This window comes from Platichthys flesus, chromosome 8 (genome assembly GCF_949316205.1).
Source record: "Platichthys flesus chromosome 8, fPlaFle2.1, whole genome shotgun sequence".
Lineage (NCBI taxonomy): Eukaryota > Metazoa > Chordata > Actinopteri > Pleuronectiformes > Pleuronectidae > Platichthys > Platichthys flesus.
Genome location: NC_084952.1, coordinates 26,867,908 through 26,885,968, shown reverse-complemented (window position 1 = coordinate 26,885,968; position 18,061 = coordinate 26,867,908). Strand labels below are relative to the sequence as shown.

General features: G+C 40.4%; 2 protein-coding genes across 3 annotated transcripts in view; both read left to right on the top strand.

Moving 5' to 3' along the window:
* The first annotated feature begins 1,133 nt into the window (after positions 1–1,133).
* igbp1 (immunoglobulin (CD79A) binding protein 1) lies at positions 1,134–4,213 on the top strand. Its single transcript, XM_062393436.1, has 3 exons — positions 1,134–1,638; positions 3,071–3,403; positions 3,789–4,213. The coding sequence occupies exons 1-3, from the start codon at positions 1,162–1,164 to the stop codon at positions 4,059–4,061; spliced, it is 1,083 nt and encodes a 360-aa protein (XP_062249420.1). The 5' UTR covers positions 1,134–1,161; the 3' UTR covers positions 4,062–4,213.
* A 1,208-nt stretch (positions 4,214–5,421) lies between these two features.
* Positions 5,422–18,061, top strand: part of abhd18 (abhydrolase domain containing 18) — a 52,594-nt gene continuing 39,954 nt past the window's right edge. Inside the window, exons 1-2 of one of the 2 annotated variants that reach the window (XM_062393416.1) lie at positions 5,449–5,546; positions 16,123–16,196. The gene's annotated coding sequence lies outside the window, so the exon portion shown is untranslated. Of the gene's footprint in view, positions 5,547–16,122; positions 16,197–18,061 lie in introns of both variants that reach the window. The other variant, XM_062393417.1, reaches the window with a different exon arrangement.

Genomic DNA, 18,061 nt, shown 5'->3' with positions numbered 1-18,061 from the left:
TCTTAATATTTATACAAAGTAAAATTGATTTAGACATAAACATATCTAAATACAAATATAATATATGTTAATTTAACACATCCTTGAGGTGTGGGGGCGAAATAAAAGTCTGAGTCAGGTGGGGGTCCCGGGCCTATGTTGCAGCCGGGAAGAAGCTGGTCTTTTGGCGGGCGGTTTTGGTCCTGATGGACCGCAGCCTCCTGCCCGAGGGAATAACCTCAAAGAGTTTGGGACCCGGGTGGGAAGGATCAGCCACAATCTTACCTGCACGTCTCAGGGTCCTAGAGGCAAACAGGTCCTGTAGAGATGGCAGATTGCAGACAATTATCTAGATCAAAGAATTCTGCAAAGAAGAGTGGTCCAAAATTCCTCCACAGTGATGTGAAAGACTCATTGCCTGTTATCGCAAACATTTGATTGCAGTTGTTGCCGCCAAGGGTGGCACAACAAGTTATTAGGATTAGGGGGCAATTACTTTTTCACAGAGGAGCAAGTAGGTTTGGATAGACTTTTTGACTTATTAAATGAAATCGTCATTTAAAAACTGCATTTTGTATTTACTCAGGTTGTCTTTGTCTAATATTAAAATTTGTGTGATGATCTGAATCATTTAAGGGTGGCAAAAATGTTATTTGTTTTTGCCGTATTTGGTCTGTGATGATTAATACAGAAGAAAAAAAGTTACATAACAAGAAGGTATTTGTAAGAAAATATTACAAATATAACAAATCTTTGTATGATTTGTGTATGTGCCAATTTTATTCTAACTTCACATTCTTTGTTAAAGGCCCTATATTTTACTGTCTATGGTCACAGGTGCCTGTCATTTGCACCACATTTACTGCAGCTACTGAAGAGAGATTTAAGTTTAATTTAAATATTGTGTTTTATTTGTGTGAGATAATAAAATCTAGAAGTTTGCATCTTTTAAAGCATATTTGTCTGTGACACAACATTTACAGAAACAGTGACTATCTTCTACAACTACAACTTCTGCTCAGTGATGTTTTGCACCAAAAAGACTGATGTTTTGGTTCATGATAGGTGTAATAATCAAGTGTAGTGGTAATGTTGGGCCTGCAGATGGCAGGGATTCTCATGTAAGAATTGGGTCACCGTAAAAAGAAGACGAAGAAGACGGAATCCGGAAATTATGACAAGATGGCGGAATGTGAAAACAACCACGAAAAAAAACAGCCGTCCAGTTTAGATACCCAGCGTCCTAATTTATCCGAGCTGCTAGACCGTGGGTGGAAGATATTCGAAGAGACGGATAGTACCAACCTCCCCCTGGGCTCTAGCAGCATCCAGGTGGGAGTGAAACGCGGCATTGGTATGTTAGAAGAAGCGTCAAGAATGGTGGCTCAGCTCGACCTGTTCAGTCGTAACGAGGAGCTGGAGGAGGTCGCCACAGCGGAACTAAAGTATCTACTGTTGCCCGCTCTCCTAGGAGCTCTTACCATGAAGCAGACCAGCAGAGAAAAACGACTCCAAATAGTCCAGACAGCCCGTGCTTACTTCATGGACTTCCTAAGAAGATGTAAAGAGTATAACATATCACACTTTAAAATACCAACGTCGCCGGAGAAAGACCCTAGCTGTGTCGAAGCTCCAGATGATGGATCTACTGCTGCCAAGGTGAGGAGTTCTTAGGTTACAAAGCACAATGGACACAGGAAACGCATTTAGCCATAGCTTTTGCATCAAAAAAGTACAACCTGGCTATAGTTTTCTGTACACTAATTTAATTTGCAATATGATTTAGCATATTGAGTTTAACACTGTAATGTGTCCGATTGCAAACCATACTTTTTGAAAGTATAACATCTCTTAATAAATTTAATTAGATTTAGCAAATTTCAGTTATTGATATATGAATATACTGCACTGTATTATTTAAAGAAAACATTTTTGATTATACAGATATTTTGTTAATACCATGAGTGAGAGTGAATAAGACAGAGAGGACAGTGCTTCAAATGAAAACATTTTAAAGGTGGAGGCAAAAGAAATTGCTTCTCCTAGTCAGATCGACTTCTTGAATCTTCTGAATGTATTTTCATCATACAAAACTTTAGGAACTCTAGAAATATTTGCAGAATATTCATATTTAAATATGATAATAGACCTACCTAGAAATATAAATATTATACAGTGTTAATCATAAGTGGTGTCCCAACCTCCACTCTGGAATATTATTTGGAAATTGAAGTCGTCTGCATACCTTTTCTTGAGGTCTTGGTGAATGGCTTCCTTGATGTCTTTAACAAACTGAGATGGCTTGCAGAAGCTCTGCGTTTAGAGGGGCTATCACAGACTGGCTTCAGAGTTTGGACCAATTCTTCGGCATGAGATACACTCCTGATCAAAATCTTAAGACCAGTTAAAAAATTGCATGAATTTGCATTTTGCACTGTTGAATCTTAGGAAGGTTCTAAGTAGAGTTTCAAAATGCAAAAAGAAGAAATGGGAACAAGAGCCCAAAAGTTGTGAGCAGGCAATTTATTGAAAACACATCTCACCTCTTTCACTTTACTGCTGCTTGAGAGTGAGAGCCAGTCAGCTGGGCCGCTGAATGCTTTGAGGGAAGGAGTGAATTGCGCATGCGTCTCTTTCGAAAAAAAATGCCAAATAATCGTTTCAACTCGATTATAGTAGTTTGGAGATCGTTTGACCCCATAATCGTAATCATGATTATATTTCGGTTAATAGAGCAGCCCTATATCACTGTATTTTTATTATTTCTATTAAGCTTAGATGTTACTTATGATGCTTAAATTGATCATCCTTTTACAATTCACCTTGCATAAAGGCGGCGGGTCATATGTTTCTCTTTAACATGGTTGATTTATCGCAGTGAGAGAGAGAGAGAGAGAGAGAGAGAGAGAGAGAGAGAGAGAGAGAGAGAGAGAGAGAGAGAGAGAGAGAGAGAGAGAGAGAGAGAGAGAGAGAGAGAGAGAGAGAGAGAGAGAGAGAGAGAGAGAGAGAGAGAGAGAGAGAGAGAGAGAGAGAGAGAGAGAGAGAGAGAGAGAGAGAGAGAGAGAGAAATAAAATGTGCTTCTTCTTCCAGTCTGTCCCCTGCCAATCAGACCTGGTTGCCATGGCAGCACAGAGACAAACTAAGATAGAGCGGTACCGTCAGAAGAAGGACCTGGAAACCAGACTGACACATGTACGACGAGCCATAGATAGCGGACTGGACGACGATGATGTCAACAGAGATTTTTACCTTCTGAATGTCCAGAGATGGGTGACCGTGTGTCTGGAGGAAATCGAGAGTATTGATCAGGAAGTGGAGATACTCAACAAGATGGATGTTCTAAAGCACAGTGCTGGCAAGCAACCAAGTCAGCCGGTCAGGCCTCCCATGAAACCATTCATCCTCACCAAGAATGCTTTACAGGTGTGTAGATCTTAGCTAATACTATGGTTTTATACCAACATTTTTATTGGACACATCTTAATATTCAGACTAGGTTAAAACATAATTTGGTATTTGTGAACACAATGACGTACATGATGATTGCCATGTAGAGCGGGAAGTGAAATATGATCAGAAGTGGTCACAGGAGGATGGATTTTGTTTTTAATGCCAGGTATAAGCAGTCTAACTTAGAGTACTGGAGATTTGATCTCTGAACAGGGCCTAAAACAGGTAAATTGAATTGTTGGAACAGCAGGACACTTGTGGACAAGGCTGCATTTAAACATCCCTCTCAGAGATGGAAGGTATCAGATCAGTGTTACAGGCAGTCATATTTGACAGTAAATTTGTCTCTCGTCCACAGGCTCAGGTTTTCGGGCCTGGGTACCCGAGCCTTCCCACTATGACAGTAGATGAATGGTATGAAGAGCACAGGAAACATGGAGTACTGCCTGATCAGGCAATATCCAAGAGGGATAACGTGGATGACGATGCTAATGCAACGGAGAGGGAAGAAGAAGAAAAAGAGAAAAAAGCTGAACAGGATGATGAAGAGTCTCTGCTGAAAGTCAGAAACTGGGACGAGTGGAGAGATACTCATCGCAGAGGTTATGGAAATCGCCACAACATGGGCTAACTGTTCCTAGCATTGTGTGTTTCCATCATTGTTCAACCTGCTCTTAATAAAAAATCTTTAGTGTGGATGTACTGAAAGGTGCCCAGTCATGATGCCTGTGTATCCCCCTCACAATGTTACTGGAGAATAAAGAATGATCAAACCATTCAAAACACCACCATCTTTTCATGGACATTATAACACAAGTTCTTGGGCCTTATATCGTAATTTTTTTTTAATTTTATTTCAATTGTTTCAGCAAAGTTGGCTTCTTCACTGAACAAACACAAGTGCTGGTAAATGAAGTCACCATCGGTAATCTTATTGCAAAAACATTATCATAGTACATTTTGTTCTTTAGTCTGGGAATGCTGTAGAATTACTGTATATCATTCTTGAGTTCATCTGAAATAACCTTTACTTAGATTGACTTAATGTCCGGTCTTAATAGCAGACCATCAAACAACGTTAAATTATCTAGATAAAGTGGCCACTTATGTGCATATTCTTCCAAGCATGAATTGTGGTAAGATAAAAATGTTTCAATAATCCTTTTTTCTGATATGAAAGAAATTCCATGATGTTTCGTTGTCTTTTAGTTTCTCAGATGGTCTTTCTTTCTTCAGGTGAACCCTATATCACGGGTATCGACTGCATTTGAATCATAGCAAATCTGTAAAAAATCATAATCATTTAAAAAACAGCTTAGCTTGTTTCAAGTAATGAACAGAGGCCGTTAATCATTTTCAATGTCATATATATATATATCATTTGTTAGTTGTGATTTTATTATCTTATGTGTTGTGTGCTAGAATCGTGATTTGTACAGTAACTAGCACCTATAGCTATATAGAAAATAAAAGTCAAAAGTACTATATTGGCCTCAGATCTAATGGAAAAAATTAATAAAGTAAGGTGAAATTGCAACTAAATTACTTAAGTAATGTGATCCCTCAAATTTGTATTAAAGGAAAAACGTAAATGTACTAAGTTACATTCCATTGTTTATCCCACATTAGTACCAATAAACAACAATAATAATAAAATGCTAAATTATTGGTCTAATTTATTCAATTTCAGTTCTAGTTTCCTAGTCTCCTAGTCAATATATAATATCGTATATGTAAAAATCAATGGCTGAAAACGGCTTATATTCGTCTATAAAGCAGAGGTCCGGATATTACACTTGCACAAGAAACGAGTAACAAACACGTTATCACATTTCTAGAAACGTTCTTATAAAAGGAATTTTTTTTTAATTGAAAGTAATAATATGAAAACTTGTTCTCATGTTGAGCTGCCAGAAAGCTTGGATTGAATATTAAATGGCTAGAAAGTGCTTTATATTTGTGCATCCGGGTCCACATGCAAGATGAGAGAATCCTAACCGGAAGTCCTATCACACCATGCTCAGGAAGGTTGAGTAATGGCTGAGCCCTGGAGTTGCTAGCTAACCTTGCAGAGCAGTCCTTGACGAGGCCAAGAGTTCTCCGTGTGCAACAATAGGTAACGTAACATTGAGTTGGGTCTTTTTCGTCTGTGTCAGTCCTCTGAGACCAGCCGTAATGAATAAGCAATGCTTATTAAGCACTGCTATGCAACTATGAACTTCGGACAACGGGTAAGTAATTGACATCGCTATCGGAGCCATGTGTGCTCTAGTTTGAAAGTTTTAAAATGCAGCGAGAGAGGAGTTAGAAAGGAATAGTCTTATAATTGTGTACATCCTCCCTCTGGTGCTGTACACAGCTCAGTGCTCTAGCCCAGTGGTTCTCAACCTTTTTTCAGTGACCTTCCCCCCTTTGAAGAAAAAATTCTGCCGAGTACCCCCTGACCAGCTCAAAGCATTTTTGGTTGAAAGAAAGATGTAATGTGATTTATTAATCCTTGTAACTAGACACATTCAAATTTAAAACTCCATCAATTTCCATAACATTGCTCATTTGTAGTGGTCTCTCTTGAACTATTTGGAAATAAAAAGATATAAAAATAACTAGACTTTTATTATTATCTCAATATAAATAAAGATTTGTGCACATCAAAATAATTATCAACTTAAAGTGACCTCTTTTGGGATCATAATAAAGATATGTTCTCAAACTGAACTCATGAACTTAATTATAGCTAAACACTTCTTCCCAAAAAATTAATCATTAACTTAGTTTTAAATAAAAGATTAGCTTAAACCATATTTTTTTTTATATTTATCATCTTAAAATATCTCCTTTAAGGATCGAAAAGAATACTGACAGGTAGCTTGTTTCCGCTTGCTTCTGGGAGGCTTTTCACATCGTGTCTTGAGATGACCTGAATTCAGAAAGTTTCCTCTTAAAAAACTCAGGTGGCTTAGCAACATGACTTTCATGTTTTGTCTGGAGATACCGCTGAAGATGTGGTGGCTTAATGCCACTGTTGGCTAATCTCTCCCCACAGAAAAAAAACAAAAAGTGTAAATAACCCAATCTATGTTAATGTTAATAATGGTGAAGTGTCTTTCTGTTATTTTATTGTGAAATATTTGTTCGCTTTAAGGTCATACAATTTCATTTCCGCTTTTGTATTACATGCTTTTATTTTGAAAGGGTACCGGTAGAGACGCGGACTTCTTGTCATGAATCATTAACTTAACAACGGAAAACTTTTACGTTTTAGCGCCCCTTCGAAGGGAAGGCTCTCTGCTCTGGTTTCACCTTCTTTGGCGCTTGTCCCTCCGTGTTTCAGCAGTATTGCTGCTGCACTTCAACTCGACTCCATTGTTGAAGTTTTCAAGGCAGGTGATGACAGGCGATGACAGGTGGCGTGTGCCAGGTTGGGTCAAACCATCGGTATGGGGGAGATTCTGTTTTTTTAGGATAATTAAATTGAAAAGCCTACTGAATATAAAATTTAGTTCATAAACTTACACTTATATTATTGTGAATATTTGTTAAGTAACAATTTTTCAAGGATTTTTGAATGGATGCTAATTTTAAATATAAAAAAAAAAAAATCCCAAGTACCCCCTGGAGTACCTTCAAGTACCCCCAGGGGTACGCGTACCCCTATTTGAGAATCACTGCTCTAGCCACACTCTGAGAAGGTACCTAATTTACGAACTTTGTTCATCATGTACGACGAATAAGGGTCCAACCAAACACTGCCCCTCTTTTGTTAAAATTACGGTACATGCGCTCTGTGCTGGTGAAGGTTGACGTGTCATTGATCACATGAAGCCTCATAATTTGGAGCTAAGGGTGCATTAAAGGTTTCATTGACCCATGCAAGGTTTGGAAAACTCACAAACCTTGCATGGGCACCTCTGTGATTTAAAAGGAAGTGAAGAAGATTGATAGAAAAATTTGAAATGATATTTCAAAAAACATTCTGTACCCGTAATAGTAGTGGTTGCTACTAGTCAGCCATAAATGTCATACAAGGACAAATTAGTTAAAAAGTTTGATTTAAAGTGACAATAACAATAAAAAAATTCTGTCAAGTCTCTGTGAATGAAATGACCTATCAGTAGCTGTTCTAAGAGTGACACTAACAGCATTGTTGTAATGTCAGACAGGAATAAATAATCATAAGTTATTAAAGTGAACTACTTGGCAAGCACAGAAATACCTTGACTGTGAACAGCTGATGTGTTATAATGCAAGTCTACCTAGAGCAGGAGTGGTCAATTGTTATTTTCCGGAGGGGCCAAATGAGAAATACAGATTGTTGCCAGGGGCCAATAAAATGTTGTCCCACCGTCGTATAATTTACCTCTAGATTGGTGAATGATGCCAACCCATATTTGCAAGCGACTTAGGGGTTAAAACGGTTAACCTCTAACCAGAAGGTCGGCGATTAGACCCCAGTCCTCCCCATTCTGAATGCTGTAATACGTATTTAATTAATCCAAAACTGCAGGATTATTACATTTACAGACCCCAATCTATAAAGACTAACAAAATAATAATAAAGAAAATGCTGAAAATATACTTTCCATAGAAAGGGATCTATTATACAGGGTTAATCATGTCACACACATACCTACCTGTATTTGTACAGGGATGTTTTGGTTCTGTCGGTCAGTCTGTGGAATACTAGACTGGGTTTAACACAAAGATCCAAGATCACAGCTCGAGTGAATCTAAATCAGCTGATGTTTCAGTTATCATCATGGGCCAATACCGACCCAATAATGGAAACCACGATTAAAATTAGATTAATTGCACAGCCCTAGTTCTACGTGTGATGATTAGAAAACATCACAGGAGCAGAGTGACTTGTTGACTAGCTTATTAATGCACCTCAGTGCAGTGGCGCTGATGAAGTATTATTATAAGCATTTCATAAGTGTCAAAGGATTTCATAAGTGTCAAAGGATTTTATTGACAATTACCATAGGAGAAATTATGCCTGGTTTGAAAGTGACCGGACCAATCAGATTGTCAGGGCGGGCTTTATACGATGATGGAACATAATCAACCACGTCATCAAAATGCGCTTGGGTTGAATTGGTTTTCAACAAACATGCCTGCCGCTGGAGAGATGAGATGTGTAGATGCTGCATTTGAGTCTGTTTTAGAAGACATCGACAGCGCATTCATTTTGAAAGAGGAACATAGAACTTGGAGGCGATGATAAAGCGCCGCCGCGCTAATCTCTATCGCGCCGGCGCTTGGCTGTTCACACTGGACACTGAAGCGACGCTGAAGAACGCTGAACCGCTGGGCAGCGCTAATAATATCACCTGTTGATCCAGTAGTATTCAAGCATATACTTACTTGTTGCTCCAACATTAAGCAACAGCATCCCAACATTTGTCTTTCTTAGTGTTGTCTTTAAACAACATGTTCCGAGGATCATACAACTCACTGTACTTCTCCACTTCAATTATTAATTTAATGTCATCCATGTTGAAGAACTTATCCGCTGTTTGCTCCGTTAAATGTCGGGTGTCGAGGGTAAATTACGTGTTCTCCACTCAAGCCTATGTGGAGAATACGGAGCCCCCTTCTCTCTCTTTTGATCTTTATCACTGCTTGTGTGGCTGTAGTGGATGGGCAGAGGGGGACATTTAATAATGTCATTGGTAAAATTAAAACTCCAGTAGCCTGACGTTGTCAGACTCACAATTCTAGTCAGACTGTGAGTCTGAGACCGCGCCATTGGGCTGTGATTAAGGGGCGTGTTTCAACTGACCAGGAAATAAAATTCCTCTTCGCTCAATTGGATAGACCTACAACCAATCAGAGCAACGTAGTATGTGACGTATGTTAAGCAACCCATTGTGAGTTATTTACTAACGCTGGGTTCACACCGGACGCTGAAGCGATGCCGAAGCGATGCTTAAACGCAGCGCCAAGCCTTAAATAACAGCTGGCTCCCATCCACTCCCATGTTAAAACTTTGTGCGGGTCACACCGGAGGCTGAAATGCCGCGCTGCGCCAAGGCTGCCTCGCGCTGTGCAGCGATCGTTTCGGCGTCGAGTCTATTTTTTGCGCTTGACGAGAGTGTATCGCACCAGGAAACACACTGAAAAAACGATCTCAAACTATATTGATGACATATTTTATATGATATAAATGATCAATATGCGTCACATACTTTGAAGTCCCCTTCTGTTGTCCTGGAGGTTTAATTTGACCAATGACATTATTAAATGTCCCCCTCTGCCCATCCACTACAGCCACACAAGCAGTGATACAGATCAAAAGAGAGAGCGAGGGGGCTACGTATTCTCCACATAGGCTTGAGTGGAGAATACGTAATTTACCCCCGACACCCGGCATTTAACGGAGCAAACCGCGAAGTTCTTCAACATGGATGACATTAAATTAATAATTGAATTAAGAAGTACAGTGAGTTATATGATCCTCGGAACATGTTGTATAAAGACAACACCAAGAAAGACAAATGTTGGGACGCTGTTGCTTAATGTTGGAGCAACAAGTAAGTATATGCTTTTAATCTACTGGATCAACGGGTGATATTATTAGCGCTGCCCAGCGGTTCAGCGTCGCTTCAGTGTCCGGTGTGAACAGCCAAGTGCCGGCGCGATAGGGATTAGCGCGGTGCTTTGGCATTGCCTCCACGTTCTCTGTTCCTCTTTCAAAATGAATGCGCTGTCGATGTCTTCTAAAACAGACTCAATGGCAGCATCTACACATCTCAGCTGTCCAGCGGCAGGCATGTTTGTTGAAAACAATTTCAACCCAAGTACACTTTGATGACGTGGTTGATTACGTTACCGTTGATCATCTGTCCATCATTGTATAAAGCCCGCCCTGACAATCTGATTGGCCCGGTCGGGCATAATTTCTCCCCAACAGAGCGACTCCAGACCAAACTTCCCAACCTCAAATGTTGTGGGCGGGGTTAAGTTCGTCTGGCATCCAGGCTAAAACTCCAGGACAGCAGAAGGGGAATTCAAAATATGAGATGCATATTGATAATTTATATCATAGAAAATATGCCATCAATATCGTTTAAAATAATTTTTCAGTGTGTTTCCTGGCGCGATACGCCCGCACAAATGTTTAACATGGGAGTGGATGGGAGCCAGCTGTTGTGTAAGGCTTGGCTCTGCGCTGAAGCATCGCTTTGGCATCGCTTCAGCGTCCGGTGTGAATCCGGCGTTAGTAAATAACTCACTATGAGTCGCTTAACATACGTCACATACTACGCTGCTCTGATTGGTTGTAGGTCTATCAAATTGAGACGAGGCATTTTTTTTTCTGGTTCGGTTGAAACACGCCCCATAATCACAGCCCAATGGAGCAGTATCAGACTCACATTCTGACTAGAATTGTGAGTAGGGCTGAACGATTTGGGGAAATAATCGAATTGCGATTTCCCCCCCCAAATATTGCGATTGTATTTAATATGCAATTTTTTTATTTTATCCCCCCCCCCCAAAAAAAACGTTATGAATAATTTAAATATGACCAACACAATATTAGATACGTTTACTGTACAATAATCTTTCCCATATTCTTATTTAACTGCTCATTACAGAAACAAGAACAAACCACATATTAGGAATGGGATTAAGGTCTGGGGGATTTCCTAGTCATGGACACAACATTTCGTTGTTTTATTCCCCGAGCCACTTAGATATCACTTTTGCCTTAATGCAAGGTGCTCCATCAAGCTGGAAAAGGCATTGTTCATCACCTAACTGTTCTTGCATGGTTGGGAGAAGTTGCTCTCGGAGGGTGTTTTGGTACCATTCTTTATTCATGGCTGTCTTCTTAGGCTAAATTGTTAGTGAGCCCAATCCCTTGGCTGAGAAGCAACCCCACAGATGAATTGTCTCATGATGCTTTACTGTTGGCATGACACAGGACTGATGGTAACGCTCACCTTTTCCTCTCCGGATAAGCTTTTTTCCAGATGCTATATACAACAACTTTTTTATTGTTGCTTTATTGGTTTTAGAAATGGCTCATATGAAAGCTAAAACCCTCCCAAATTATGTTTTAATATACTAAAATACATTTCATACAGTGATTCATACAATTTATTGATGAAGTCATCAGGAATAGTAAAGAAAGCAGTATTACATGCCTGCCACAGTTCATCAAGATTCTTTGGTTTCGTCTTCCATGCTTCCTCTTTCATTCTACCCCAGACATACTCAAAGATGTTCATGTCTGGTGACTGGGCTGGCCAGTCCTGGAGCACCTTGATCACCTTGATCTTCTTTGCCTTGAGGAACTTTGATATAGAAATGGAAGTATGCGATGGAGCACCATACTGCTGCAAGATTTGACCCCTTTTATGGTTGTGAATTTAAGAGGTAGCTAATACTTCTTGATATTTTAGGCCATTGTTATTGCCTTCCACCCTGCAAATCTCTCGCACACATCCATAATGGGTGTAACCCCAAACCATGATTTTTCCGCCGCCAAACTTAACTGCTTTCTGGGTGAATCTCGGATCCATGCAGGCTCCAGTAGGTCTCCTGCAATATTTGTGGCGGCTGTGATGTTATTCAACCGAACATTCATCTTAGAAATCCACCTTCTGCCACTTTTCCAGCGTCCATCCTTTTAGCAGGCTGTGGGCCACGGCAAATGCCACAGGTTTTTTTCATTGCCTTTTGTTTATTGCTGGTTTCTGGGCACTGATTCGACCATGGAGGCCATTTCGAGAAAGAATTCTACAAACTTTCCTGGTTGACACAGGGACTTGAGGTGAACAGGCCTGGTGGAGCTCTGCTGCAGTGGAAAAGGGTCTGGCCTTGGTTTTTCGAGCCAACAAACGGTACTCTCGAGCAGTTGTCTTCCGGGGTCTGCCGGACCTGGGCTTATCAAAAACAATTCCAGTCTCTTCAAATCTTTTTGTTATTCTTTGTACTTGACGCTGAGACGCATTGAAGGTGTCAGCCACCTAAGCAGTGGATCTGGTCTTCAGTATCTTGATAATCAATGCTTTGGTCTCAGGGTGAATCTTAGGCATGTTGTCAGAGGTCAAGTTGCAGTTGATTATTTTCACAGTGAGTCTCTTTAACACAATTCAATTCAAGCAACAAAATAGAACTTAAGTATATATTTGAATTTAGTATCAGCGAACAGAGACTAACCAAATATTACTTCAACACGTCATTTAAGTGCACTGCACCATGGTGGGCATGAAGTCCAGATATCGCAATGGAATTGTCAATAGAATTTGTGCCACGCACTTCGCTCTCTAAAGTCAGTCCACAGTGTCCATTTCACTTATCGCGCATCCGGTAGGGGAGATGCTTCGTTGTAGCCGTAGCAGGAGCTGTAGCAGGAGCTAATTTAAAGCAGAGTACACACGGGAGGAGACACGAGGGGAGAAGGGGAAAGAGCGTGGAGAGCGCAACACACTTTAATCTGCCCTGCGAAGGTTCACCGTGGACTCCGACGCCATCTCCCCCCCCCCCCCGCGCCTTAGCAAATAACCGAATAATTGTGCAATAACGTTATGAATATTCGCATATGAAAACTCCTTAAAAGTCCCATCCCTAGCGGGAGTGTGTGTGTCTTTTCGTCTATGTTACTCTTCACATGAACTAATTGCATGTATTTAGTTATCAATCGATGATGTTGGATCATGACCCGTTCCGCTCACTTGAGCACTGATGTCCTGACATTGTGTGTCACGTTACATTATGTGTCTCAAACTCAAGAGCGACCCCAACAAACACAAATTAACCGTCAGTCCTGTACGTACCCAAATATTCTTTTTTAAGTTATCAGTGTTTATTGTTAAAGTGTAAAGTGAGCAAAGGCCAGAGGGGGAGTGAGGAGGAAACAGACTCCGACAGAGACTCTGACACAGGACGACCTGAACTTTAATGAGTGTCTGTATGATCCTGCTCACCATTATTGGCACCCCTACATTTTTTGCATAATCTGTACAATATCTGCAGAAATAAAGCGAAATATACCAAATTTATATCATCAGGATCTTTTAACTGGAGGTCCAAAGTAGTTTAACAAAGAAAAATGTTTTTTCAACTTGCATATTGTCATTTCAAAGAAGAAAAATCATGTGCAGCAATAACTGCACCCCTGTTTAATGTTTGGTTGCACACCCTTTGGCAGTGATGACAACCTCCAAAAGTTTCTTGTAGCCATCTATAAGCTTCCTGCACTTCTCAACTGGTATGTTCTCCCACTCTTCCATTGCAATTTGTTCAAGCTCTTGAACGTTTGCAGGGTTCTTTTCCCCAATAGCAAATTTCAGCTCACCCCAAAGATTTTCAAAGGGTTTGAGATCGGGACTCATTGCTGGCCATTTTAAAACAGTCCATTTTGGAGAGGCGGTGGATTAGTGGCAGAAAGTTGGACTAATGGCAGAGAATCCAACGGTGGTCTCTGGTTCGACTCAACGGAGTGACAGCACAAAAACATACCTGGACGAACAACACCTGGATCTGTTCCCCACTGTTCAAGTGCCTATCTCCTCAGTGCTCCTGAGCAAGGCAGCCCAACACCTGCTCCCCGGGCGCTGTGCATGGCTGCCCACTGCTCTGTTAGTCCTCCTGTGTTCACCAGATGGGACAAAAGCAGAGTACAAATTTCCCCCCATTTTCATGTCGTGTGTGTAAATGTATCTACCTTATCTTCCCCCCTAACCATTCCTGCATGTTTTTTGGATGTGTGCTTTGTGTCTTTGTCTTGTTGGAGGACCCATGATCTTCGACTCACACGAATTCTCTCGACTGTAATTCTGTTCCTCTTTCAAAATGAATGTGCTGTCGATGTCTTCTAAAAAAGACTCAATGGCAGCATCTACACATCTTAGCTGTCCAGCGGCAGGCATGTTTGAGTCGTCTAGGTCCGCATCGTGATGCCTCTAAGAATTGAGAAATTTCTGCACCTCTGGTGAGAAAATAAATAAATAGAGGGCAAATCCCTACCATTAGATGCAGATCCTCCTACCTATGGTTACCTGCAGGTAAACCTACTGCTACTTCGATTCCGTGGTCCTGCTCCCTGAAAATATTTTTGTTGTTTTTGTTTGTCCTTTGTATGAACTGGATTGAACACACACACTCCCTCAGCTTTTTAAAAAATATATGTTAAGTTATAATCCCCCCAACCCCGACCCGAAAAAATAAAATTAATGTAGGTATGAACTGAACCGTGACTCAAAAACAAGGTCTGAACTGAAACATGGATTTGAAGAGTCTTTATACCCCTAGTCAATAGATATCTTTGCATCTTAGCAGCCATAAAGTAACATTTAAACTGACAAATTGAAGAATAAGAAGAGCTCATGCATCACAGCAGAGTCCTCAGGCCAGAAACCTGATAAAGTTACGACCCTAGTTATAAACGTAGCCTAAAGGGAAATCAAAGCCTTTGGCATGGGTCGGTTATTGGATTATTACCGGTCTTGGGGTTTACAAAGTGAGTATATGTCACTATTTTGTATTTGCTGGCTAATGTGGTTAACCATAAGGCTAGTTGGTTGGCTATAGTAAATTGATAATGGTAAAAGAGAGGCTGTCTGATAAGCAAAGCAACCGATTGCCTGGAAAAGAGTTGATGGGGCTAAGAAAAGTGCCCATAGTAATCAGTGTCAGTGTTGATGGTGAGTGTTGCAGGGAACAACAGAGTGGGCTTGAGGCCATGGTAGTAGAGCTCCAACATAACTTTGGGGTATTGGGAATGCTGTTCCATTACCACTGGACCATAGTTATCATAGGAAGCAATGGGGGCCTTTGGAATTGTAGCCTGACTATCCTGGCACAGGCCTTGCTGATGATCCTTTCCTTCAGCTGGTATTTATGCAGCTGGATAAGGATGGGGCTTGGTCTTGCCCACCCTAATTTTGTTAGAGTGTGTATGGTGGGCCCTGTCAGACTCCAGTGGCCCGTCCAGGATGTCAGCATCTAAAACTTCCATCAGTATCTCAAAAGAAGACTGCAAGATGAGGTTCTTCAATAGACTCCAGGGCGTGAGTGAATCTTAGGTTTTATGATGATTGCAGAACTTGAGTGGGCTATGGACACCATACCAAGTTCACCCTGCATTTCACAGAGAACTTCAGTTGTGGGATGTATTCTAGTCTCGTAGACTTTGCTGCTTTGTTTGGTGGTACGTGACGTTGTATCTATTGTCTTTGATTACCACGAAGTTCAATTGTAATTGTTTGGCTTTTCGTGAATGTTGGTGAAAGAAAAGTTACAAAAAGATAAAAGAGTGCAGGAGCCAGACTCTCTTTTAGCCATTCTTTGGAGTTTCTCCGGCCAGTGTTTAATTGGATAATCTCCTGATGCATTTTGTGAAAGGCCAACTCTGGTGAATGTTTTTGTATGTATCATTACATTACCTTACATTTCATTTAGCTGACGCTTTTATCCAAAGCGACTTACAATAATTGTATTCAACCCTGAGGGTACAAACCTGGAACAACAAGAATCAAGAAAGTACTATTTCTTCAAAAAAGCCAAACTACAAAGTGCCATTTAAGTGGTACTAAATATTTAGTTTACACTTTTCTTCAAGGTATAGTCTGAAAAGCTTGGGGAAAAATTCTTCCTATACTAATGCTGTGTAAATAATTTGGTTGTAGTGATCATTTACTTTGAAATTAATTTAGGCTCCTTTTTCTCCATTTTGTTTGCAGCCTACGTGATGATGACTTGAAACCAGTAGAAGAATCCAAGCTCAAAAAAACACTCATAAGGAAAACTGTCGGCGGTCAGTAAAGTGACTGGTTTCTGAGGTTAAACAACAGCCCCTTGTTCGACAGTGGCTTAGATAATTTTGGCTGTTATTACTGTTTGTATTTTATTAAAAAAACATTACCAGTGGGAGTTGCCATGTCTGTACAGTGACAATTTGTGGAGGAATACCTTTTTCTCTATTTTGTGCTTTGATGCACTAAAGAGTTATTCAATATAGATATTTCAAAGCGCATATTCTCATTTTGCCATACAAGTTTTTGTTGTGGAGTCTGAAGGATGTCAACTGAGCAATATAAAGGCCTATTGTGGTTAGACTAACATTTTCTAAACTTAAACAAAAATAAAAACTATCGCTATAGAGTGCTTTCTATAGTGTTTTCAAATTCAATCAAGATTTATTTGTATAGCCCATATTAACAAAGCAGAAATTTGTCTCATAGGTCTTTAACAAGGTGTGACCTCCTCTGTTCTAACCCTCAACAAGAGTAAGGAAAAACTCCCAACAAAACCACCTAAACTTGGTAAAAAGAACTTTTTACCACAACGAGAGCTTCATGTGAGGTATCCCTCTCCCAGGACGGACAGAAGAACAATAGAGGGAGAACCTCAGAAAGATAAGGGCATTTACAGCATTGATTAGAATAAACAGCTTGTAGCATAATGTTAGGTAAATTAATTGATGGATTATTGTTATTTCAAAGTGGGCTACTTCAGATTTTATGCATTTCCTACAAATATGGAGAGGACAAAAATAGGACTGCAAAGTTATGTTTAATTTATTTCGAAGTAGGCTGACACTTGCCAGTGTATTTTGTTCTCCTCTTCATAAGAGTTTGGTGTTTTCCTTTGTTGTAACAGGTAGAAATAGCAATAAATTGTCAACAGTTTTCTTTATTCTCATTCTATAATTTTGATAAATGCAAAACTAAAGTTTTTATATATATATACATATATAGTATAATTACATATATATAACTTTATAAGCTGTGTTATCAAATATGTTTTGCGCCTCCAGATACATTTTATGTGGGTGAAGAGGGGGCAAAATGGCTCTTTTGATAGTAAATGTTGCCTACCCATGGGCTACGGTACACTACTGTATTTAATTGGTACATGGTGTAAAAGTTAAAGAACCACTGCTCGAGAGCTAATCAAACAACACAAAGTAAAAGTCAGTCCTGTACGTTTCTTAATAATTTGTGATCAGTAATGGTGTTTATTACTTAAGTGTAAAGTGAGCGCAGCTCAGATGGGGAGTTAAGAGGAAACAGACTCAGACAGAGACTCGTGGATAACTTTGTGCAGTGGTGTACACATAACAACCTGCAGGTGGACTTTAGGAGGTCTCAGCCTCCTCTGCTTCCAGTGTCCATTGAGGGGGTCAGTGTGGAGGTGGTCAGTGTGGAGGTGGTCAACACCTTCAAATATTTAGGAGTCCATATGGACAATAAACTGGACTGGTCAGCAAACATGGATGCAATCTACAAAAAGGGTCAGAGCCGGCTCTAACCCTGAGGAGATTGAGGTCGTTCAACATCTGCAACAAACTTCTGCGCATGTTCTACCTGTCTGTTGTTGCCAGCGTCCTTTTCTATGCTGTTGTGTGCTGGGGAGGCAGCATAAATAAGAGGGATGCGGGGTGACTGGATTGGCTGGTGAGGAAGGCGGGAGCTGTTGTTGGCTCTGAACTGGACTGCCTCACAACAGTGGCAGAGAGTAGGACCCTGAGTAGGTTACGGACTATCTTGGACAATGAGCACCACCCACTTCACAGAACTCTCATACGACAGACAAGCTCATTCAGTGGCAGACTCCTGTCACTGTCATGCTCATCCGAAAGGCTGAGGAGGTCCTTTGTCCCCAGGGCCATTCAGCTTC